Raw genomic sequence first — 24734 nt, 5'->3', positions numbered from 1 at the left:
AGTCTAAAGAAAGCCAAACAACTTCTTGATAATATTGATGAAGATACTCACATAGTTCAACCTAAGTCAGCAATACAAGGATTTGCATCAGCAAGTGGCAAGAAACTAACAGTATCTGAAGAAAGTCTAAAGAAAGCCAAACAACTTCTTGATAATATTGATGAAGATACTCACATAGTTCAACCTAAGTCAGCAATACAAGGATTTGCATCAGCAAGTGGCAAGAAACTAACAGTATCTGAAGAAAGTCTAAAGAAAGCCAAACAACTTCTTGATAATATTGATGAAGATACTCACATAGTTCAACCTAAGTCAGCAATACAAGGATTTGCATCAGCAAGTGGCAAGAAACTAACAGTATCTGAAGAAAGTCTAAAGAAAGCCAAACAACTTCTTGATAATATTGATTATGATACTCCCATAGTTCAACCTAAGTCAGCAAACAATGATTTTGCATCAGCAAGTGGCAAGAAACTAACAGTATCTGAAGAAAGTCTAAAGAAAGCCAAACAACTTCTTGATAATATTGATGAAGATACTCCCATAGTTCAACCTAAGTCAGCAAACAATGATTTTGCATCAGCAAGTGGCAAGAAACTAACAGTATCTGAAGAAAGTCTAAAGAAAGCCAAACAACTTCTTGCTAATATTGATGAAGATCCTCCCATAGTTCAACCTAAGTCAGCAAATAATGGATTTACATCAGCAAGTGGCAAGAAACTAACTGTATCTGAAGAAAGTCTAAAGAAAGCCAAGCAACTTTTTGATAATATTGATGAAGATACCCCCAAAGTTCAACCTAATTCAGCAATACAAGAATTTGCATCAGCAAGTGGCAAGAAACTAACTGTATCTGAAGAAAGTCTAAAGAAAGCCAAACAACTTCTTGATAATATTGATTATGATACTCCCATAGTTCAACCTAAGTCAGCAAACAATGATACTGCTACATTAGACGCATGTGGTCTGTGTCGTAGCATGTCCATCACGTAGTATGTCCCTCAACAGATGGGCGATAAGAGACACAATACTTCCCATTTAGGGTCAACAAGAAAACACCAGAAAGTAACCCTTTGAAATGTTTGCAAGCGAATTGTGTTCGAAATAAAATAATTAAATTTGATTAAATCCTGCGATGGCGCAAAACCTAGTTCGCTTGAACGAAAAACGACCTGCCCTATTATTTCAGGAGAGGAGCTTTACAATTTGGTTTCTTCCAATTTTGACTCCGCCATTTTGAATCACCTGTCCGAAGAGCAACTGTCGGCTTTGGAGAAATACAAAATATTCTTAACGCGAATACAGTGGCTCCCCCTAACGTGGGTACGCCAAACCAACTGATCCTGCATAAGAGAACACATAAATCCGTGACAGGTGCTCCTAGTGGGTCCACGCCCCAGCGCCTTACAAGTTCCTCTCTCCTCACTAGTACTCCAAATAGTGTTGGCCGGGAGTTTGGTGCTCAGTTTTCTCGTTCGTTTGACATTCCGGGCGAAGATTCGGTGACTCCGATTCGGAAGAAGATTAGAACGTTGGAACGGTACGGAGAACCGCCGCCGCTTAGCCCGGGTATTCAAGTGGGAAAGGTGCCTTTAGTGGGACAGGTGCCCCCAGTGGGTCCACGCCCCAACGCCTTACAAGTTCCTCTCTCCTCACTAGTACTCCAAATAGTGTCGGCCGGGAGCGGGAGTTTGGTGCCCAGTTTTCTCGTTCGTTTGACATCCCGGGCGAAGATTCGGTGACTCCGATTCGGAAGAAGATTAGAACGTTGGAACGGTACGGAGAACCGCCGCCCCTTAGGCCGGGTATACTCTCGTTGAGAAGCAAGAAGCTGTTGAAACCGTTCCGCGTACCGAAGAAGTGAACGTGTTGACTCTTCACGGTTGGTAGGCGTACACAACGGAGTCCCAACCCAAGAAAAAATAAACCACGCTCATGGATAGAAGCATCCTCAATGGAGCATTATCTCGTTGAGAAGCAAGAAGCTGCTGAAACCGTTCCGCGTCCCGAAGAAGTGAACGTGTTGCTGTTACTAACGTTGTTGACGACTTCACTCCTCCTTATCCAACGCTAGGAATAGACTGGATGTTCAGTATTTAATGAAGTTGAATTTTGTAAATAAATACGAGACGGTTAGTCCATTTGGAACACACTTGCTTGACGTAAGAAGGGCCCAGTTTCGATGTCCACCATCGACGAAAACATTGTACTCGTTTTTCGATTGCAAATATTTTAACGAGTTTTCTTTTTTTTTAATAGACAATAACCATTTTTTATTGACATAAACACAAATAATCTCAATATGAATAAGTAATACATGGCCATACTCTTTATCAGTTACTTTATGATATTGCATATTATTTGGATTTCCCTCTTCCTCGCAGGTAACATGGACAAGTTGAAGCTGGCTCTGAAATGCACAGACATAGACACAGTGGATGAGATGAGTCGTACCGCTCTGCATTTTGCCATCACTCAGCGGCACACGAACATCGTCTGGTTTTTGCTCAACAACAAGGCTAGGATGGATATTATGGACAAGGACGGGTTTACCGCGTTCCATAAGGTAAGAGAAAGAAAGGGGGCAGCCTTTTTTTTTAGGTTGTGTTCCAAGGTGGAACCGCTTTTGCATTACCGCAAGTTTGCTTGATTGGTCGTTGGTCTGCCCTGTGAGCGCTAGGTCGCGAATTCGATTCCCGCGCGGGCCGGATTTTATCCTAAGGCCAGCCACTCACTATCAGGTAGACCTCACAAGTACACCTGATCAGGTCCGCCTGTGAGGTCTACCTGATGGAGCGTGTGCTCATCAGGTAGACCTGACAAGGGACCTTTTCAGACGTACCTGTCAGGCCTACCTCACGTTGGTCTGCCCTGTGAGCGCTAGGTCGCGAATTCGATTCCCGCGCGGGCCGGATTTTATCCTAAGGCCAGCCACTCACTATCAGGTGCGCTCGTGAGGTCTACCTGATGGTGCGTGTGCTCATCAGGTAGACCTGATAAGGGACCTTTTCAGACGTACCTGTCAGGCCTACCTCAGTGTGTGTGTGTGTGTGTGTGCTCATCAGGTATCAGGTAGACCTGACAGGCGGACCTGATGTACCTGTCAGGTCTATCTGATAGTGAGTGACTGGCCTAAACAGTTAAGGTTCGTTCTCGGAACGGCTGGCTTTCTGCTATCCTGTTGTCGGCCTCTCAATCAGCTTTAGAGTAATCGCTTTGAGGCCTTTGCTTTGGCTCCAAACTTTGATAAATAACTATCGACTGTCTATTTCAGGCTGTACAATGTGGCAACACGGATTGCACGCATCTGATGCTGGAACGTGGCGCTGACATAGACAGTACGGACGATAACGGCAACACCGCGCTACACTTGGCAACAAGGCAAGGCTACTTCAACATCGCTGCCTTGCTTCTCAAGAAGGGAGCGGATTTGTCCATATTTAACAACGTGAGTGCCTCACCTAGTCCAACCACTCACCATCAGGTACACCTGAAAGGTACACCTGATCAGGTCCGCCTGTCAGATCTACCTGATAGTGTGTGTGCTCATCAAGTATCAGGTAGACCTGATAGGCGGACCTGATCAGGTGTATCTATCAGTTCTACCTGATAGTGAGTGGCTGGCCCTAGGATTATTCTGGTTGCCTTTAGCATTTCGCAGCAATGAAACCACTGCTACTTTAGACTCGTATGGTCTGTGTCGAAACATAACCATCCCGTGACATGGCTCATCAAGTATCAGGTAGACCTGATAGGCGGACCTGATCAGGTGTATCTATCAGTTCTACCTGATAGTGAGTGGCTGGCCCTAGGAATCCTAGGATTATTCTGGTTGCTTTTAGCATTTCGCAGCTACTTTACTGCTGAAACAACTGCTACTTTAGACTCGTATGGTCTGTGTCGTAACATAACCATCCCGTAACATGCTCATATTGCTCATCAGATGGGCGAGAAGAGACACTACTTCCCATGGTCCTGGGTCCACACGAGAACACCAGAAAGTAACCCGTTGAAATATTTGATCTGTGTCGTAACATGCAGTGGGACACGGTACGCCAAGTGGTCACGCGCTTGCTTGCCATGCAGAAGGTCCCGGGTTCGATTCTCGTCATAGTCAAACTCTGCGCTGTGCTTGGTTTCCACAAAAATGTTGAAAAGGCTTTTAGCTTCACCTCAAATAATAGCTCATCAGATGGGCGAGAAGAGACAATACTTCCCATGGTCCTGGGTCCACACGAGAACACCAGAAAGTAACCCGTTGAAATATTTGGCCTGTGTCGTAACATGCAGTGGGACACGGTTCGCCAAGTGGTCACGCGCTTGCTTGCCATGCAGAAGGTCCCGGGTTCGATTCCCGTCATAGTCAAACTCTGCGCTGTGCTTGGTTTCCACAAAAATGTTGAAAAGGCTTTTAGCTTCACCTCAAATAATAAAAAAAATAGTTGATTAATTACTATTTTGATGGCCTTTATTTTCACGTTCACACAATCGTAAGAACGGCACATACTGTCCATCTATCCGGGAACAAACAATGTTCGTAAGGATAGATGGGTTGGAAATTGACATTTTTCTTGGAGTCAGCCATCTTGCAGGCCATTTTGTCTTGGACTTTATGGTAACCTCTTGACGGTATTATTATCATTCCAGCAAGGTGAGGTGCCACTACACATCGCCACGTTAGGTGAACACAAGGAACTGGTCAGTCTATTGCTCAAATATGGTGCTGCTGTCAATGTACCGGACAGGTTACAGCGGACCCCCCTAATGCTAGCGGCACGAGTTGGCAACATTCAACTCATTCATATTTTCCTACAACACGGGTCTCATTTGGACTGCTGTGATAGCAACGGTAAGATTAAGATAACACGAATTTTCGTTGTAAACTTTTGGCATAATGGGACTTTTTAGTCTTAGCCAACTGCCTCGGTGGCTTAGTAGTCAAGACGCTCGCCTGGTAAACAGGAGGGCGTGGGTTCGATCCCAACCAAGGCATGGAAATCCTCATTTATTAGAGAACTTGACCACATAATAATAAAGCTGTAAGGGTTAGGTGGTAGAGAACGCCTCCGGCGTTAACCTCGCCTGGTGTTTACCTTCCACTTAAGAAGAGTCTATGATTATCACCTAAAGATAAAGAACCTTCACTCCTGAAATTTGGGACACAATCGAACCCTTTTTACTAAGTCTTACTCTTTACTTGCTTTTCCCTTGCTAAAGAAATAGCAAAGGTTGAGTGCGAAGGGCATCCACTCGTAAAATTTATGTCCAAAACCAAATGTTAGCCTAAAGCAATCACCCTAGTTAGGGCTGATTGAGAGCCTGACGAAAAACGCCGACCCCGTCTTTACACGGGAAAAGGCGAAGAAGAAGACTCTGCACTGATCCACCGCTGTTTCGTCTCTTTTCAGGGATGGTGCTGCTGTCAATGTACCGGACAGGTTACAGCGGACCCCCCTAATGCTAGCGGCACGAGTTGGCAACATTCAACTCATTCATATATTCCTGCAGCACGGATCTCACTTGGACTGCTGTGATAGCAATGGTAAGAGAACTCGAATTTTTATTATTTTCTTCCATCATTGGTAGTTTTTCCTCTATAGCTACCTGAAAATGGCTACATGGTCTGTGGCGTATAATATCTCTAGTAGCGCAGTCAAACTTTCTTGACTCTACCGCGCTCCTTAATAAACTGTTGGCAATATAATGGGACTTTTTATTCTTAGCTTAGCCGATAATAAGATATATTAAATGAAATAAATTTTCCTTTCCGAAACTGAGACGATTTCCCCTCTTCAAGGTTTAGTACAGGTGCTATCACGCCAAAAGAGAAGAAATGAGCTTCAGAAGAGGTAAAGTGAAAGAAGAAGAAAAAGAAGAAGTCATTAATATCGTTTTCATTATCACCTAAAGCACCTTCACTCGTGATCGTTTTCATTATCACCTAAAGCACCTTCACTCGTGAACTTTGGTACCCAATTGGACCATTTTTCCAAGTCTTACTCTTCCACTGAACCGCTTTTTTTGTCTGTTGTCAGGTTGGACGGCTTCGGACTACGCCATGATAGGAGGCCACCAGGAGATTGCCAAACAACTGGCGCAGATACCACGACCCAAGACATCCATGTCCACGGAGAAACTGGACATGTTGGACACTATAGGAGAAGATTCTGAACTGTCCGATGTGGATACGTCCCTAGATCCGAATATTGTAAGTCCGATGGTGGGTTTCACCAATACTTACTTACTGTCCGTGTTCGGAAAAACCAATGTCAAAGTCAAATATTGTGCCAGTGTGTTGCAGTCTCATTTGCGGTTTCATTGGCTGCTATTGGGTCTTGTTGTGTACAGGGTGTCTCAAGATCAGGACAGACCAGTAAGTGGACCATATCTTGTAGAGCCCCACATGAGCATGTGTCTTCTTCACCAATGACTTAATGAGAGATTTCACTAATGGGAGATTTTTCAATCACCCAAAAAAAGTTTTTAGTTACCCAAAAAGGAGTTTTTGGTGAACCAAAAAGGAGGAGTTTTTAAAAACTCCCGTTTGGCGGTTTGGATCATTATTAAAAACTCCTTTTTGGATTATTGAAAATTTTCCCATTAGTGAAATCTCTCATTAAGTTATTGGTGAAACACACCATGACTGTTGTCTCCGTGGCTTAGGGGGTATAGCACTCCGGAGGTCCCGGGTTCGATTACCGGCGGGATCGAAGTTTTTTCGTCTCTCTGCTTAGAGTTCAGGAACCTCAGGGTGCACTCAGCCTCGCGAGGACTATTGAACCCAGGACCTTCTGCAATGACAAGCAAGCACGTTACCATGTATGTACCTACCTAGAAAATTTTCTTTCTTCTTTTCCTTTTCCAGCAAAATTAACAAGGTATACGTATGTAGGTATTCTATTCTGACAGTTTTTTTTTTTTTTATATATATATATATGTCGTTCACACAGTAACACTTCAGATTCAAACAGGAAAATGATTGGGGGCATGTCTTCACTTGACTAGGGTGACTAGGGTAAGTGAAGACATAGTATTCCAATCATTTTCCTGTTATGCTACTTGACTGAATGCTACTTGTATGCCGTTCAGGAAACATTATCAACTTCAGATTCTCCTCTGTTGTAGAACAATAACAGCGAGGTAGAACATCAGATTGAAGTGAGCATAGTGAGCAAGAAGGACATTTCGGCCCATGATTCCCCGCTGTCCTGTGTTACCCCGCCTCCCCTTAAACCACCACGGAGCTGGGACCTGATCCAGTCCGGCATGATAGACACGCAGGTGAGTTAAGCAACGGCGAGTGTGGTGGGTTTTTGAATGTAAAATTCAGGAGAAATCAAGTGGTTTTGTCTCTGTAGTGCCGACTGATGGGTCTAGAATCTAGATATTGGTGGTTCGAGTCTACATTACATTGAAATGGGGGGTCTTTTCTGGCGAAATTCCCGAACCTCAGGGTGCACTCAGCCTCGCGAGGACTATTGAACCCAGGACCTTCTGCAATGACAAGCAAGCACGTTACCATGTATGTACCTACCTAGAAAATTTTCTTTCTTCTTTTCCTTTTCCAGCAAAATTAACAAGGTATACGTATGTAGGTATTCTATTTTCTGACAGCTTTTTTTTTTTTTTTTTCAATATGTCGTTTCTAGGAGCACACAGTAACACTTCAGATTCAAACAGGAAAATGATTGGGGGCATGTCTTCACTTGACTAGGGTAAGTGAAGACATAATATTCCAATCATTTTCCTGTTATGCTACTTGACTGAATGCTACTTGTATGCCGTTTAGATAGCCTACTGCTGGAGTAAAGGGACTTTTCAGTCCTATTCGAGCAGTATAAATAAGCACTATTATTATTATTATTATTATTATTATTTTCCTGTTATGCTACTTGACTGAATGCTACTTGTATGCCGTTCAGGAAACATTATCAACTTCAGATTCTCCTCTGTTGTAGAACAATAACAGCGAGGTAGAACATCAGATTGAAGTGAGCATAGTGAGCAAGAAGGACATTTCGGCCCATGATTCCCCGCTGTCCTGTGTTACCCCGCCTCCTCTCAAACCACCACGGAGCTGGGACCTGATCCAGTCCGGCATGATTGACACGCAGGTCAGTTAAGCAACGGCGAGCGTGGTGGGTTTTTGAATGTAAAATTCGGGTTAATTCACGTGGTTTTGTCTCTGTAGTGCCGACTGATGGGTCTAGACTCTAGAATCTAGATGTTGGTGGTTCGAGTCTACATTACATTACATTGAAATGGGGGGTCTTTTCTGGCGAAATTCCTGTGTGCGGAGTCGAGTATGTAGGACTATTGCACCTCATTCCTGTTGTTTGTCACTCTTCTCCTTCAAACATTGTAGATATTGGTGGTTCGAGTCTAAAGCGGAAGCGGTCAAACTTTCTTGACTTGGCGGGGTGGAGCGCTACCGCACTCCTTAATACACACTGGAGGAACACATTTCATGAAACGCAGTGCACTACGCTGTGTTAATCGTATCTATCGGTTTCATGAAACCCAGTTTCATGTAACGCGTTGCATGAAACACGTTTCTCCAGTGTGCATTCCGCCCAAGTCAACTCATCATGGAACGATATTTGTGACACATTTTCATACTTGCGTGCTCATATTACCAGTAAAATAACAACCAACCTCAGTAGTGTAGTGTTTAGCACGGTGGACTTCGGACCCGGAGGTTGGTGGTTCGAGTCTAGGTCAAGTCATAAAAATGTAGGACTATTGCACCTCATTCCTGTTGTTTGTCACTCTTCTCCTTCAAACATTGTAGATATTGGTGGTTCGAGTCTAAAGCGGAATGCACTCTGGAGGAACGCATTTCATGAAACGCAGTGCACTACGCTGTGTTAATCGTATCTATCGGTTTTATGAAACCCAGTTTCATGTAACGCGTTACATGAAACACGTTTCTCCAGTGTGCATTCCGCCCAAGTCAACTCATCATGGAACGATATTTGTGACACATTTTTATACTTGTGTGCTTATGTTACTAGTAAAATAACAACCAACCTCAGTGGTGTAGTGTTTAGCACGGTGGACTTCGGACCCGGAGGTTGGTGGTTCGAGTCTAAGTCAAGTCATAAAATTTAGCGTTGTGTATTTAGCGGGGAACGACATTTGTGACAAGCATTTATGCTTAACACAATTAAAATTCCTTTAACAACACGGAAAGCTGACATCATCATCATCATCATCACATTTTAATGCTTAATACAACTTGTCAGTTGTTATTCGCTACTAACACAACACGACTCTCTTTTTCAGAACGCCACCGTCAACAACAACACCGTTCAGAAACGGAAAAGCCTCACCACCTTGGGCTCTCTGGAGTCCAGGCGCGACAGTTTTGTCGACAATAGCAACATTGCGAGCACCCCTGTCGAAGAACCTGCAAATGACAATGGTGTCATAGCTGAAAATGCCATGCGAAATGGTACCACAACGGCTGAAAATGCCATGCGAAATGGTACCAAAGCAGCTGAAAATGCCATGCGAGGCACTGAGATGGGATATAGCACTGAGGTGGCATGCACTGGTGTAGTAGGGGAAATGAAAAACATAGATGGAACTGATGTGGGTGTCCATAACAAGCAACCTGAAGAAGTGACGAATGTCTTGGACGAAAATAATAGAAATAAAGGGGATTCAGCTAAACATATGGAAGATACCAATGAAGATGATATCGACACATCCTTGTCTTCAAATAGTTCATCACTGCTAAACGAACTCGCTAACAATATTCTAGTCAATCAAATCAACAAAGTTGTCGTAGACAATCAAGTTAGTGATGACGAAAATGTAGACACGGTCAACGAAACTGGAATTGCGGTTGTGAGTGGTGAAACCGTGCTAGGTAAAACGAATGATGCCAAAATGGAATCTAGCAGAGCTGGAGAAGCGATGGAAATCACAAGAGATGTTGTCAAACAAGGGCGAGCGTTTTTCGAAAAGAAAACCAACAGTGAAGAGGTGTTAAACAACAAAAACAACAGCACCACCACCAACAGCAGCAGCAACAAGAACAACAACAATAACAACACCACCACCGACAGCAACAACATAGCAGTGAAGTCGAAAAATACTAACGAATTCGCTAAAGACACAGAAATTGTCCGCGCGGAAGAACTACATTTGGAACCAGATAGCTTTGTTTTCAACAACGAACGAGATGAGGAAATACAGATGATGATCTTGCAGAATAATCTGAAAGAACATCGACAGTTTTTGATCGAGAAATTGGATGATGTTAAAAGCAATGAGCCCTGTAGTAGTGGAATGAAAAGCAAGGAATTGGCTGAAGATTCGACTAAACCTGATTCAAATGATGGAGTAGAAACAAAAGAGATAGAATCTGAACAACATGTGGAAAAGGCACTCTGTGATTTACCCAAAGCAATCGGCCGTTCAGAAACGGAAAAGCCTCACCACCTTGGGCTCTCTGGAGTCCAGGCGCGACAGTTTTGTCGACAATAGCAACATTGCGAGCACCCCTGTCGAAGAACCTGCAAATGACAATGGTGTCATAGCTGAAAATGCCATGCGAAATGGTACCACAACGGCTGAAAATGCCATGCGAAATGGTACCACAACGGCTGAAAATGCCATGCGAAATGGTACCAAAGCAGCTGAAAATGCCATGCGAGGCACTGAGATGGGATATAGCACTGAGGTGGCATGCACTGGTGTAGTAGGGGAAATGAAAAACATAGATGGAACTGATGTGGGTGTCCATAACAAGCAACCTGAAGAAGTGACGAATGTCTTGGACGAAAATAATAGAAATAAAGGGGATTCAGCTAAACATATGGAAGATACCAATGAAGATGATATCGACACATCCTTGTCTTCAAATAGCTCCTCACTGCTGAACGAACTCGCTAACAATATTCTAGTTAATCGAATCAACAAAGTTGTCGTGGACAATCAAGTTAGTGATGACGAAAATGTAGACACGGTCAACGAAACTGGAATTGCGGTTGTGAGTGGTGAAACCGTGCTAGGTAAAACGAATGATGCCAAAATGGAATCTAGCAGAGCTGGAGAAGCGATGGAAATCACAAGAGATGTTGTCAAACAAGGGCGAGCGTTTTTCGAAAAGAAAACCAACAATGAAGAGGTGTTAAACAACAGCACCACCACCATCGACAGCAACAACATAGCAGTGAAGTCGAAAAATACTAACGAATTCGCTAAAGACACAGAAATTGTCCGCGCGGAAGAACTACATTTGGAAGCAGATAGCTTTGTTTTCAACAACGAACGAGATGAGGAAATACAGATGATGATCTTGCAGAATAATTTGAAAGAACATCGACAATTTTTGATCGAGAAATTGGATGATGTTAAAAGCAATGAGCCCTGTAGTAGTGGAATGAAAAGAAAGGAATTGGCTGAAGATTCGAATAAACATAGTCCTGATTCAAATGATGGAGTAGAAACAATAGAGATAGAACCCGAACAACATGTGGAAAAGGCACTCCGTGATTTACCCAAAGCAATCGATGAAGTAAAAGAAGACAAACGCATCCATAGTGGTTCTGAAATGAATAACCAGGCCCCAAGTGATGTAGACACTGACATGAAGATGGTGAGTGCAAGTTCTAATATTGCTGATATTCCACCTAGCAAACTCTGTGATAATTTCAATAGTAACCCTCTCATGGAAAGCATTGATACAACCTGTCCTCCCCTAAGTGATACAGATGCTGTTCACCAATACTTAGCCAGCATCCAGACCGATGTCTCCCAGTCCTTGGAAAGTTCAAACAAAGTTGATTCCACTGTGTGCAGTTCTTGTGTTGGTACTACCAATGAATCTTGTGATCTTATGAACAAATCCTGTGACTATCTGATTAACAATATAGACCAGGTGTTGGAACACATCAATTCCAACGCGAATGATGTCATACAACAGAATGAACTATTGGAAACACATCTGTCAAATGAACTACTTTTTAATGCTTAATACAACTTGTCAGTTGTTATTCGCTACTAACACAACACGACTCTCTTTTTCAGAACGCCACCGTCAAATGAACTACTAGAAACGCAACTATCAAAAGAACTCTTAGAAACACATCTATCAAATGAACTCTTAGAAACACACCTATCAAATGAACTCCTAGAAACACATCTATCAAAAGAACTCTTAGAAACACATCTGTCAAATGAACTCTTAGAAACACACCTATCAAATGAACTCTTGGAAACACACCTATCCAATGAACCTATTAATAAAGAACATAGTGAAGAAGCAAGTGATACTGAAAATACTTATAGTGATGAAGACCGTTCAGAAACGGAAAAGCCTCACCACCTTGGGCTCTCTGGAGTCCAGGCGCGACAGTTTTGTCGACAATAGCAACATTGCGAGCACACCTGTCGAAGAACCTGCAAATGACAATGGTGTCATAATAGCTGAAAATGCCATACGAAATGGTACCACAACGGCTGAAAATGTCATGCGAAATGGTACCAAAGCAGCTGAAAATGCCATGCGAGGCACTGAGATGGGATATAGCAGTGAGATGGCATGCACTGGTGTAGTAGGGGAAATGAAAAACATAGATGGAACTGATGTGGGTGTCCATAACAAGCAACCTGAAGAAGTGACGAATGTCTTGGACGAAAATAATAGAAATAAAGGGGATTCAGCTAAACATATGGAAGATACCAATGAAGATGATATCGACACATCCTTGTCTTCAAATAGTTCATCACTGCTAAACGAACTCGCTAACAATATTCTAGTCAATCAAATCAACAAAGTTGTCGTAGACAATCAAGTTAGTGATGACGAAAATGTAGACACGGTCAACGAAACTGGAATTGCGGTTGTGAGTGGTGAAACCGTGCTAGGTAAAACGAATGATGCCAAAATGGAATCTAGCAGAGCTGGAGAAGCGATGGAAATCACAAGAGATGTTGTCAAACAAGGGCGAGCGTTTTTCGAAAAGAAAACCAACAGTGAAGAGGTGTTAAACAACAAAAACAACAGCACCACCACCAACAGCAGCAGCAACAAGAACAACAACAATAACAACACCACCACCGACAGCAACAACATAGCAGTGAAGTCGAAAAATACTAACGAATTCGCTAAAGACACAGAAATTGTCCGCGCGGAAGAACTACATTTGGAACCAGATAGCTTTGTTTTCAACAACGAACGAGATGAGGAAATACAGATGATGATCTTGCAGAATAATCTGAAAGAACATCGACAGTTTTTGATCGAGAAATTGGATGATGTTAAAAGCAATGAGCCCTGTAGTAGTGGAATGAAAAGCAAGGAATTGGCTGAAGATTCGACTAAACCTGATTCAAATGATGGAGTAGAAACAAAAGAGATAGAATCTGAACAACATGTGGAAAAGGCACTCTGTGATTTACCCAAAGCAATCGGTGAAGTAAAAGAAGACAAACGCATCCATAGTGGTTCTGAAATGAATAACCAGGCCCCAAGTGATGTAGACACTGACATGAAGATGGTGAGTGCAAGTTCTTATATTGCTGATATTCCACCTAGCAAACTCTGTGATAATTTCAATAGTAACCCTCTCATAGAAAGCATTGATACAACCTGTCCTCCCCTAAGTGATACAGATGCTGTTCACCAATACTTGGCCAGCATCCAGACAGATGTCTCCCAGTCCTTGGAAAGTTCAAACAAAGTTGATTCCACTGTGTGCAGTTCTTGTGTTGGTACTACCAATGAATCTTGTGATCTTATGAACAAATCCTGTGACTATCTGATTAACAATATAGACCAGGTGTTGGAACACATCAATTCCAACGCGAATGATGTCATACAACAGAATGAACTATTGGAAACACATCTGTCAAATGAACTACTAGAAACGCAACTATCAAAAGAACTCTTAGAAACACATCTATCCAATGAACTCTTAGAAACACACCTATCAAATGAACTATTAGAAACGCAACTATCAAAAGAACTCTTAGAAACACATCTATCAAATGAACTCTTAGAAACACACCTATCAAATGAACTATTGGAAACACATCTATCAAAAGAACTTTTGGAAACACATCTATCAAATGAACTCTTAGAAACACACCTATCAAATGAACTCTTAGAAACACATCTATCAAAAGAACTCTTAGAAACACATCTATCCAATGAACTCTTAGAAACACACCTATCAAATGAACTCTTAGAAACACACCTATCCAATGAACCTATTAATAAAGAACATAGTGAAGAAGCAAGTGATACTGAAGATACTTATAGTGATGAAGAAACTCTAGGAAACCTACAAGATGAGAAACTGTTGAGAAATGCCATGAAACATTTGCCGAGACACAAATCTCTTGATTTGTCGGATGACTCGATGCCTTACATAGCATCGCCTAAGGTAAGGATGGAATAGAATAGAATAGAATAGAATACATACCTTGTTCATACTGCCAGTGCTAGCATAGGACTGAAAAGTCCCTTTACTTGAGCAGTCTCAATTTCCAGTGGCGTCGAAGTTTTTTTGGCTCTGGGAGCCCAGTTAGCTTGGTTGGTAGCGCGTCTGCCTTGTAAGATTTTATCCTGAACGGATAAGGTTTGTTCTTGGAACGGCTGGATTTCTTCTATCCTGTCTGCCTTCTCTCTTCGATTTTAAGACGACAAGACCTTAGCAGTTACGGTTCTCTCTATCAAACCTCTTGGAAGAAAAAATCTGATAAAAGCGGACTGTTCTTTTTCCCTCTTAGGTGAAAGACGCCCCAGGCCCGAACGTTCATCTGTTCGACGAACTACCGCCTCCCCCGTCCGACTTTCAATTCCCTCTGCCCCCCTCCAACCTTCTCGACGATCAACCTTCATCCGCCTCTCTAGTGAGTCTGGACAATCTACCCCTGCCCCCTTACGATAGCAGCTCACCGCCTGGAAACAAATCTGGTGTAAGTTAAAATACTTTTATTTTGGTATTGTTATTGGCAAAATTGTGCCTTCATTTATTTTTGATTGTAAATACATGGTAATCATTATTATTATAATATGGTCAACTCAACCACTGAAAGTAATTGAGTTGAGAGAGAAAATGAAATTTATTGACGGACTGCCCAAAGTTTGGGTTGCCAAAACGACACAGCATACTACTCAGACAACATCATCCTCCACACTTAAAGAGCAAAGATTAAATTCCCAAAATTGGGAAATGGGTGGAAATATCCGTTTCTGGGTCCCCTGAGTTATACATATGTACAGATTTGTAACCCTTTTTCTCTTACAGACTTGACAGCCTTTTTTTTCTTTCCACAGGCCCTCCGGACGATATGTTGGAACGGTTAGACACTCAATGTAGTATAGACAGTATTCAGTAGGGTCCCCTGAGTCATATGTACAGATTTGACACCCTTTTTCTCTTACAGACTTGACAGCCTTTTTTTCTATCCACAGGCCAACTTACCCCTTGGAGCTCCGGAGGACAATTTACCCCTCCCTCCAGACGATATGTTGGAACGGTTAGACACTCAATGCAGTATAGACAGTATTCAGGATGATGAGGATATGCTGGAGGAAGGGGGATTCTGCACGGGAGGAGGAGAAAAACAACTAGCCTGTATTGAGGAAGAGGAGACAGTGTCTGAGATGAGCAATTGTAAAGGTAAACCACCAATAAACCAAATAAATGCCGTGAGCACCAAAGTTGTGATATAATATTTATCAATCAAAACTAATATCACTGCAGCATTGTAGGATTTTCCAAATATCTCAATAATCCAGCACCCAATGTTAATGTACCTACCAGGCTGGCACCGGTCGCTCTGCGCATTTATATTACGTAACAAGGGAGCTGACATCAGAAATAAAACGAATAAATTTAGTTTTTAAAACGTAGCTAGGAATGAATTTTCATTTTATTTATTTTTAGTCACTTACCCGAGAACACTATGCCTCTACAGACCTACAGATTTGTAATTGTCTAGTCATAATATTATGTTCTAATTATAGTCATTAGTCATACCAGCAATATAATTATTATGTTCTATTTTCCAATATTCTCTCCCCACTATTCAAGAAGTAAAGGTGTCTGAAGTACTTTCCCCTTCACCCTCTCCTCCAGTCCCTCCCCTTCATAACTAACCCGTGGCGCTATCTCACATACAGTGTTGCCAGTTTCATCCGCCACCACCACGCCCCCTGCCGTCTCTATCCATCGCGCATGAAGCGCGTGCACAGCTTGGCAACATGTTACTGGATTATCACTGGCGCTATCTAGCGGGGAATTTTTCAGTGGGCTGAACTCATCTCGGGTCACTTCCCACGCGACTAGATTCTCGCATAGTGGAAATGCATCGAAAAGGAATTTCTCCAGTTTGATCCCGTTTGGTTTGTTAGGACGTTGGCTGATCCCTTGCTCATCCAAACAAGGGATCTTCTTTCTAGCCATGTGGAATTTGAGAGCAGCATCCTCCTTGACCATCCTCTGTAGGCACTCCAAGCTGAAGTAGTGATTGCAAATACTCCCCAGGTTGAACTTCAGACGACCCGTCTGGTCTTGAGTTTCGAATACAGAACAGTTGCCCAGTTCAGAATACTCGACGATTTTGTGTTTTCCGTCCACATTGCATAGTACACCGAGACTTTCACCTGGGGTGATCTTCTCTACAACTTTCACCCCACAGTGAGCGCCTTGCTCTACGCAATAGCCGAGGAATGTAGGGTCACCTACTTTGACCAGGATATTATCCACACAGTAGACGTGAATGTGTTTGATACCACGCGTGTGCATTGTGTCTAGGATACCCGTGGCACCTAGGGCGTGGTAGAGACCTCCATGCCCGTCAGGAGATCTAGCCACTCTGTCCCGGGTTTCAAGTAGAATCTCCCCGCTCAGGGAGAAGCAAGGCATGGACCTCTGTTTGAAGAAGATCACATGGGCGGGATCCAAACCAAAATACCCGTTCCGCTCAAAGTACTCCCGTGTGGGTCGGTCTGTCAACTCACTCGTCATTATAAACCAAGGCAAACAGCCTGAACCGAACTTCTCCTTCGCGATTTCTATGAGTTTGTCGATTTTCTCGGCCTGGATTTGGAACAAGGATTTCCCAGAGGGGAGGCCTATGTTGTACATTCCCTTGGGATAGTCCGCCCCGAGCCGTGTCCCTTGACCTCCTGCTAACACGATAACAGCTACATCTCCCCTTGATATTAACTTCAAGCCCAACTCTCTGTACTTGCCTAGAGTGGAAGCATCCACAGTGTTGACTCCACTGAGACAGTTCGGGGGAAACACTTGCACTTCACTGAGTTGTACTCCTCTGGTAAGTGATTTATCTGAGATTTTCTATGTGTTATTCATGAGTTGATTGATAAAGATTTGAAGTGCTTGAGTGAGAAACATCAGATGTATCACGAGTTGTACTCTTCTGGTAAGTGATTTATCTGAGATTTTCTATGTGATATTCATGAGTTGATTGTTGATTGATAAAGATTTGAAGTGCTTGAGTGATCAATTGTTGAGTGAGAAACATCAGATGTATCACGAGTTGTACTCCTCTGGTAAGTGATTTATCTGAGATTTCCTATGTGTTATTCACGAGTTGATTGATAAAGATTTGAAATGATTGAGTGATCAACTGTTCCGGGTTCGTATCCCACCATCGACAAAAATTTGTACTTGTTTTTCGATTTCAACGGGTTACTTTCTGGTGTTCTCGTGTTGACCCAGCGCTTAAATGGGAAGTATTGTGTCTCTTCTCGCTCATCTGATGAGACTAAGGGATGGGCATGCTACGACACAGACTACATGCGTCTAATGTAGCAGTTCTTTCATCGCTACGAAATAAAAACGGCGGTGAAACACTCATCTTTTTTTCTTTTTTTTTAACATCAGATGTATTCTATTCTATTGTATTATGATTCTATTCTATTATTGCAGGTGATTCAGTGAATTGCTCACCAGGGGATTCGGATCTAGATCGTCTTCTCTCATCTGAGGATAAGAAACGAAAGCTCCTGGTATCCATGACCAATATAGACTTGAATCTTTATTGATTCTATTCTATTGGGATAGTCCGCCCCGAGCCGTGTCCCTTGACCTCCTGCTAACACGATAACAGCTACATCTCCCCTTGATATTAACTTCAAGCCCAGCTCTCTGTACTTGCCTAGAGTGGAAGCATCCACAGTGTTGACTCCACTGAGACAGTTCTGGGGAAACACTTGCACTTCACTATATGATTCTTTTCTATTATTGCAGGTGATTCAGTGAATCGGTCGCCAGGGGATTCAGATCTAGATCGCCTTCTCTCATCTGAGGATAAGAAACGAAAGCTCCTGGTATCCATGACCAATATAGACTTGGCCGACGAAGACAAAGGAGGGGAAGATTCAGGAGAGGAGGGGGATCCGCCATTTTGGGCCAGTGAGGAGGGAGGAGGGGGCGGTCGCTTCTCGTGCGTGCGACAGAATACTGTGATCTATAATGAAGAGTAAGTTCTATATTGGTTCATTATTTATTAAGCTTCCATTTATTATTTTCAATATAACACACAGAACATACTGAATTTTTATAAATGGTATACCCATTATCCGTATAAGCAGAGCTTGTGCCACGGATGCGGAGCTTGTGCCATTAGTTGGTCTGGCTGGCGGACTTTGAACAGGGAGTGGACTAGTCTAGTGTCTGGCTCATTATTCCTTACACCCAATGTTTATCCACCCACCATACTGGAACTAGTCGGGCATAGCGACTGGTTTTCCAAATATCCCTTTCTCTCTCTCCCTCTCCCTTTTTCACTCTTAGAATAATCCCACTCATTGTCGCCTTAAGCAGATGTTAGAGAGAGAGAAAGAAAGAGAGAGAACTGGGTAAAGAGGAAGAGGAGGAGAGAGAAAGAGACAGAGAGAAATGGTTAAAGAGGAAGAGGAGGAGAGAGAGGCAAAGAGAGGTGGGGAGAGAAGAGATGTGATTGGAGTAAAGTTGGTAGAGTGAAGGGTAGAAAGAGGAGAGAGAGGAAGAAATAGAGGGGGAGAGGAAAAAGAGAGAGGAACAGAGGGACTTTGGGAGAGGAAAGGTCAGAAATGGAGGGAGAGAGAGAGAGAAAGAGAGAGAGGGCCCAAAAATTCAGCGCCCAATGTTTACCTACCATGCTGGCACCGGTCGCTATGCGCATTTATATTACATATAGCTACTCATGGAGCAGTTCATGGAGTATGCTGGCACAGATTCCTACAGTAAGCTGAAGAGATGAAGCATGGAGAAGAGTTGCCAACCAATCCTTGGATTGAGATGATAGATAGATAGATAGATAGATAGATAGATAGATAGATAGATAGATAGATAGATAGATAGATAGATAGATAGATAGATAGATAGCTACTCATTTTCCTCAGGCTGCGTGCCCATTTTCCTCAGGCTCGAGGCTGCGTGAGGCGCGCAACAGCCAGTCTCAGAATTAATCGAACCTGGGCCTCCCGCGTGCAAGGCGATTGCAGTGACCACTACGCCATACGAGCTGACGTTTTCTCATTCTAGACGACCTTGAAGTTCCAGACTCTATCTTGTGTTCTTCCTCTTTGTTATGTTCTCAGTAAATCGGCTGTGTCAAGTCCCAACCAGGGCCAAGGGTGTATCAGAGAAGACTCCATGTCTACCACTAGTAGCTCAGACCCATCTGAGAATCATAGGAACACCACGCCCAAACATCTGAATCCCTTGAAGGTAATAGACCTTTTGCTGTTTATACAGTGGCGTTCTCTTTCAAACTTATGGTTTGCCAACCTAGTAGCTTGGTTGGTACCGCGTCTGTAAACGCCAGGCCGCGGGTTCGATTCCCGACCGGGGTGGATTTTATCCTTTTTAAGTTCGTTCTCGGAAAAGCTTTCTCCTATCCTGTCTTCCTTATCTATTCGATTTCGGGACGATAAGACCTTAGCAGTTACAGTTCCCTCTAACAAACCTCTTCAAAAAAGGGGGAAAAAACCTATGGTCATTTCGGCATATTTTTGAAGCTTCGCATCGCTCCCTGAGACGAATAAAGGATGGACTTTATTTGAGAAAAAAATTCAGTACATGAATCATGCAATACCTTTTCACTGAGACGAATATTCCACCAGAAATTGAGACGGATCGTGTCTTTTCCCTTATTTTGCATTCCCACTGTATTTCAGAGTACCACTAGTATATTGAGAGAAACAACTCTGGAGAGGGGAAGACTAGAGGAGGCAGTCGGTGTGCTACGGTCCCGAGTAGAGGTAAGAGCGGTATATGTAATATGTCTTTTAAAAACATAGCCTTCAGTTAAATTTCTATTGTAAGTTTCGTACTTTTTTTTTTTTTTGATGTTGTTGTTGTTGTTGTTGTTGTTGTTATTGTTGTTGTTGATGTTTTTAAAGGTAGGTAAGCTATAAAGGTAGGTTGGAAGTAGCAATGACACACTACGCAGACTTAGTGCCTTTCCATTAGTGTACATTTAATTTTAATGTAGGCCGTGTGTCATGCCATTAGGACTAGTACACTCGAAGGTAGGTGGGTTAGGTAGGTCACAAAAAGTATTGGGATACCTATAGAATATACCTAGTTATAGATTGATAATAATGTTTCTACCAATGCCTACTTCCCAAGTACCTATACGTAACATTATCTCACAACTATTAAGTGGATATTATTACAACTTATTATCGCACTTTTAAAAGTTAGTTAGCTTAGTTGGTAGTGCGTCTGCCTTGTAAGCGCTAGGCCGCGGGTTCGATTCCCGCCCGGGGCGGATTTTATCCTGATGGGATAATGTTCGTTCTCGGAACGGCTGGCTTTCTCCTATCCTGTCTTCCTTCTCTCTTCGATTTCGGGACGATAAGACCTTAGCAGTTACAGTTCCCTCTGTCAAACCTCTTCAAAAAAAAAAAAAAACACACTTCTGAAGACGATTGATCTACATAATTTATCAATTATACTTTTGAACAAATTTTCAACTACTTGGTGAAAGGTAAAGTTCTGAGAAGCGCGCATTCCTTTTGAGCTTTTTTTTTCTCAACAAAATACCTACTCTCTATTTTAGATTAAATATGCACAATTTTTTTTATTTTTCCCTCATTTCCAAAAGATAGAAAAAAAAGTCAACGGAAAAAGAGGACTCTTTTCCTTTGAAAAATATTAATAAACAGAGTTACTGAACCCTTAATAGCGGCCTTTTCAGTCTGTGAGATATACTTTTCAGACTATCAACTCCATTCCGTTCTGGATGAGAACAACCTGGTTGTGGAGGTGAATATGAACTCCAGTGAGGGAGGTGGTGAGACACACTCACACCCATGTCATAACTGCAGGGGAGACTCACACTCATCTCAATGTACTGAGTTCCATTCCTATCGGGACTACGCGTACTCTTTGAGTGGTAAGTACTAAAGTCTTCTTCTTCCCAGCCTTTTCTTAATTAAATAGGGTCGGCATTTCTTGTCAGTCCCTTCCAGGCAGGCCTACAATATATTGTGTACCTCATGCCCTGTTGATACCAAAGTAACTTCTTCTTTTTAAGTTTGATAGACAGTAACTGCCAAGGTCCTATCGACTTCGTCCCCAAATCGAAAAGAGGAGAAGGACAGGATGTAACTGCCTAGGTCTTATCGTCCCGAAAGAAGGAGAGAATGAAGACAGGATAGGAGAAAGCCAGCCGTTCCAAGAAAGAACCTTAGCTGATTGGGATAAAGTCCGCCCCGGATGGGAATCGAACCCACGACCTAGCCCTTAGGCGCTTACAAGGCAGACGTTCTCTGCTCCAACCTAACTAGACTGGCCATAAGGTAAGAGAAGGAAAGGAATTTGTTTAAATTCAATATTACAAATAGTCTTCCTCTGACTGACCTAATTTGTGATCTAAATTGGAAATTTTCTTTTCAGAACAAAACGATGGATCCCGTATCAAAGACCAGCTCGCTTGTTACGACCGCGCCATTGAAGAACTTTCCATCAACCCTCAGCACCATCATTCCTTTCCACAAAATGGCGGTAGTTTTCAACAAAATGGCGGAAGTTTTCCACAAAATGGCGCCCATGAGTGCAATCGACCGAGGACGTACGGAGAGAATAAGATTCACGAGTTGATTGATAAAGATTTGAAGTGCTTGAGTGATCAACTGTTGAGTGAGAAACATCAGATGTATCACGAATTGTACTCCTCTGGTAAGTGATTTATCTGAGATTTTCTATGTGTTATTCATGAGTTGATTGATAAAGATTTGAAGTGCTTGAGTGATCAACAAGTTGCGGGTTCGATACTTCCCTGTGTCAACAAATTTCCCTTTTATTCGTGAACCGTTACCAAATAAGCAAGTGAATAGTTAATCCCGATTTTTCACGCGGAATCGAATGGTGCTACTTTTAGCACTCTCTGACTTACAGTTGAGAAGTTGCGGGTTCGATACTCCTTGTGTCAACAAATTTCCCTTTTATTCGTGAACCGTTACCAAATAAGCAAGTGAATAGTTAATCCCATGTGATTTTTCATTGTGTCAACAAATTTCCCTTTTATTTGTGAACCATTAACAAGTAAGCATGTGAATAGTTGATCCCATGGGATTTTTCACGCCGAATCGAATGGTGAAACTTTTAGAACTGTCCGACTTACAGTTGAGAAGTTTAATGTAATAGAAAGTCGTGTGATGTTCACACCAGATTTGACAAAAAAATATTTCAACGGGTTACTTTCTGGTGTTCTCGTGTTGACTCATCACCTAAATGGGAAGTATTGTGTCTCTTCTCGCCCATCTGATGAGAGGCTTACTACGGTATGGGCATGCTACGACACAGACCACATGCGTCTAATGTAGAAAAAATGTCCAATTTCATTTTTTTTTTGTCCAATCAGGAAAGCCAGCCGTTCCGAGAACGAACATTATCCCATCAGGATAAAATCCGCCCCGGGCGGGAATCGAACCCGCGACCTAGCGCTTACATTTCGTACCATTTATTGATCTTTTATTTAACAAATAATGCAAACTACCACCATCACAATCACCAAAGAAATCCACACCAAAAAAATAAAAAAAAAATAGCCTTCAGTATCATTCAACACACTTGTTTGACTTGCAGAAGATCCCAGGTTCAATGCCCATTGCCCACCATAAAAAAATGTCCTTTACAAAGCTGGGTACACCTTGAACTCTAAGCATAGACGAAAAAAACTTCGACCATGCCGGGAATAGAACCCGAGACTTCCGGAGTGCCTAGTGTGATATAATTTATTTGCTCCCTTTATTGTTAGCTACAAACAATAAAATTTGGAGAATATTTTTTTGAAAAACTTCGCCTGCGGCGCTACAGTACAATTTCTCGTTCTCAGGTGCTCGAATACCAGCTGGCGGATGCCACCCAATCCCTGGCCCTGAAGTCCGACACTGTTAGTGCCCTGGAGGAAACAGTGGCGAAGCACGAGGCCACTATAGCCCACCATCTTGCACTGGTTAATACCCTGTCCTATCATCTCCTTTTCTACATTATTTAATTAATTTTATTGTTACCTTTCGTTTAGTAGGTATATCTATATTTTTGTAGTCATTTTTTAGTAGGGTTAAAATTTATTTTTCTCATTGTAGACACCTACGGAGGTGTTACCTAACATAAGAAAAAGAAGAATATAGTTGTTTCCTTGAATCGTTAATAATAAGAAAAGGATGCTTAGAATTGTCCTATCAGAACCAGAACTATCAGGCTGAGATCAACCATCTGACCTCACTGTATACCAAGGTGAATCACCAAACGCTTTTCTTCGAAAAAAAAAGGTTCCCACTTGTTGTTCGGAAAAAAATCATGTCATGCGTAGTGGGAACTCTCATTTAATATCACTTGGGGAAGGAAGGATTTTTTTCCAAGAGGTTTGATAGAGGGAACTGTAACTGCTAAGGTCTTATCGTCCCTAAATCGAAGAGAGAAGGACGACAGGATAGGAGAAAGCCAGCCGTTCCGAGAGCAAACCTTATCCGTTCAGGATAAAATCTCCAGGACTACGAGAAGCCAAGGTAGAAGTCATGGAGTTTGTCGACTATCTGAAACGACCCGAGTATTATCAGAACTTGGGAGCCAAGGTCAGTTTGATGCTTATTTTAGTTTTTAGCGTTTGGCTGGTTGACTTTAAACAGGGAGGATACTAGCCTGAAATTTTCCTTGCTAAAGAAATAGCAAAGGTTGAGTGTGAAGGGCATCCACTCGTAATTTTTTTGTAAACACAACCAAATGTCAGCCCAAAGCAACCACCCTAAGGATGATTGAGGAGCTAACGAAAAAAGCCGACCCCGTTTGAACACGGGAAAAGGCGAAGTAGAAGAGGAGTTTTTCTTAGCGTTGTGATGTAGTTGAAACTTGAGACATTTTTTTTTTTTTAACCAAAGTTTATTAATTTAACCACTTTCTCTGCTTATAGGTGCCGAAAGGAGCCCTATTGTTAGGCCCGCCCGGCTGTGGTAAAACCCTCCTAGCCAAGGCAGTAGCCACAGAGGCAAACGTACCATTCCTGTCTATGAATGGATCGGAGTTTATCGAGATGATTGGCGGCCTGGGGGCTGCCAGAGTTAGGTGAGTTGTATACGTTTAAACCTGTTATCTGGATTGTCTAATTTTGTTCTTGTTATTTTTCAAAAGAAGTTTGATAGAGGGAACAATAGAATAGAATAGAACTGCTAAGGTCTTATCGTCCCGACACTGAAGAGAGAAGAAAGACAGGATAGGAGAAAGCCAGCCGTTCCGAGAACGAACATAATC

General features: G+C 42.5%; 4 protein-coding genes and 1 pseudogene across 4 annotated transcripts; 4 read left to right on the top strand and 1 right to left on the bottom strand.

Annotated features, from left to right (window-relative positions):
* Positions 1 to 2250: 2250 nt before the first annotated feature.
* LOC103508503 (uncharacterized protein MAL13P1.304-like) lies at positions 2251 to 11986 on the top strand. Its single transcript, XM_026822839.1, has 8 exons — positions 2251 to 2566; positions 3275 to 3448; positions 4648 to 4820; positions 5409 to 5542; positions 6036 to 6208; positions 7126 to 7281; positions 9286 to 10439; positions 10471 to 11986. Exons 1-8 carry the CDS (start codon positions 2318 to 2320, stop codon positions 11984 to 11986), a joined length of 3729 nt encoding a protein of 1242 aa, XP_026678640.1. The 5' UTR covers positions 2251 to 2317.
* Positions 11987 to 12242: 256 nt separating this feature from the next.
* Positions 12243 to 15694, top strand: LOC103508492 (uncharacterized protein MAL13P1.304-like). The gene is made up of 3 exons (XM_008473046.1): positions 12243 to 14399; positions 14746 to 14934; positions 15434 to 15694. The coding sequence occupies exons 1-3, from the start codon at positions 12243 to 12245 to the stop codon at positions 15692 to 15694; spliced, it is 2607 nt and encodes an 868-aa protein (XP_008471268.1).
* A 352-nt stretch (positions 15695 to 16046) lies between these two features.
* On the bottom strand, positions 16047 to 17111 carry LOC103508481 (annotated as a pseudogene).
* A 181-nt stretch (positions 17112 to 17292) lies between these two features.
* On the top strand, positions 17293 to 23816 carry LOC103508472. The gene is made up of 6 exons (XM_026822824.1): positions 17293 to 17301; positions 18240 to 18471; positions 19574 to 19703; positions 20153 to 20236; positions 23320 to 23453; positions 23666 to 23816. Exons 2-6 carry the CDS (start codon positions 18326 to 18328, stop codon positions 23814 to 23816), a joined length of 645 nt encoding a protein of 214 aa, XP_026678625.1. The 5' UTR covers positions 17293 to 17301; positions 18240 to 18325.
* Positions 23817 to 23976: 160 nt separating this feature from the next.
* On the top strand, positions 23977 to 24552 carry LOC113466944 (paraplegin-like). Its single transcript, XM_026822785.1, has 2 exons — positions 23977 to 24061; positions 24397 to 24552. Exons 1-2 carry the CDS (start codon positions 24005 to 24007, stop codon positions 24550 to 24552), a joined length of 213 nt encoding a protein of 70 aa, XP_026678586.1. The 5' UTR covers positions 23977 to 24004.
* Positions 24553 to 24734: the final 182 nt, after the last annotated feature.

This window comes from Diaphorina citri, unplaced genomic scaffold, assembly GCF_000475195.1.
Source record: "Diaphorina citri unplaced genomic scaffold, Diaci psyllid genome assembly version 1.1 scaffold19, whole genome shotgun sequence".
NCBI lineage: Eukaryota > Metazoa > Arthropoda > Insecta > Hemiptera > Psyllidae > Diaphorina > Diaphorina citri.
The sequence above is the reverse complement of the archived record's forward strand: the minus strand, read 5'-3'. Positions and strand labels throughout refer to the sequence as shown.

What these genes read in the sequence shown, in the direction of transcription:
- LOC103508503 (XM_026822839.1), top strand. Translation starts at nt 2,318, where the DNA reads ATGGCCATACTCTTTATCAGTTACTTTATGATATTGCATATTATTTGG. An exon ending in GGTTTACCGCGTTCCATAAG is followed by an intron (nt 2,567 to 3,274) that starts GTAAGAGAAAGA and finishes TGTCTATTTCAG; the next exon opens with GCTGTACAATGTGGCAACAC. An exon ending in GGACTGCTGTGATAGCAATG is followed by an intron (nt 5,543 to 6,035) that starts GTAAGAGAACTC and finishes GTCTGTTGTCAG; the next exon opens with GTTGGACGGCTTCGGACTAC.
- LOC103508492 (XM_008473046.1), top strand. Translation starts at nt 12,243, where the DNA reads ATGAACCTATTAATAAAGAACATAGTGAAGAAGCAAGTGATACTGAAA. An exon ending in CTTACATAGCATCGCCTAAG is followed by an intron (nt 14,400 to 14,745) that starts GTAAGGATGGAA and finishes TTTCCCTCTTAG; the next exon opens with GTGAAAGACGCCCCAGGCCC. An exon ending in CGCCTGGAAACAAATCTGGT is followed by an intron (nt 14,935 to 15,433) that starts GTAAGTTAAAAT and finishes TTCTATCCACAG; the next exon opens with GCCAACTTACCCCTTGGAGC.
- LOC103508472 (XM_026822824.1), top strand. Translation starts at nt 18,326, where the DNA reads ATGACCAATATAGACTTGGCCGACGAAGACAAAGGAGGGGAAGATTCA. An exon ending in ACTGTGATCTATAATGAAGA is followed by an intron (nt 18,472 to 19,573) that starts GTAAGTTCTATA and finishes TTATGTTCTCAG; the next exon opens with TAAATCGGCTGTGTCAAGTC. An exon ending in AACATCTGAATCCCTTGAAG is followed by an intron (nt 19,704 to 20,152) that starts GTAATAGACCTT and finishes ACTGTATTTCAG; the next exon opens with AGTACCACTAGTATATTGAG.
- LOC113466944 (XM_026822785.1), top strand. Translation starts at nt 24,005, where the DNA reads ATGGAGTTTGTCGACTATCTGAAACGACCCGAGTATTATCAGAACTTG. An exon ending in ATCAGAACTTGGGAGCCAAG is followed by an intron (nt 24,062 to 24,396) that starts GTCAGTTTGATG and finishes CTCTGCTTATAG; the next exon opens with GTGCCGAAAGGAGCCCTATT.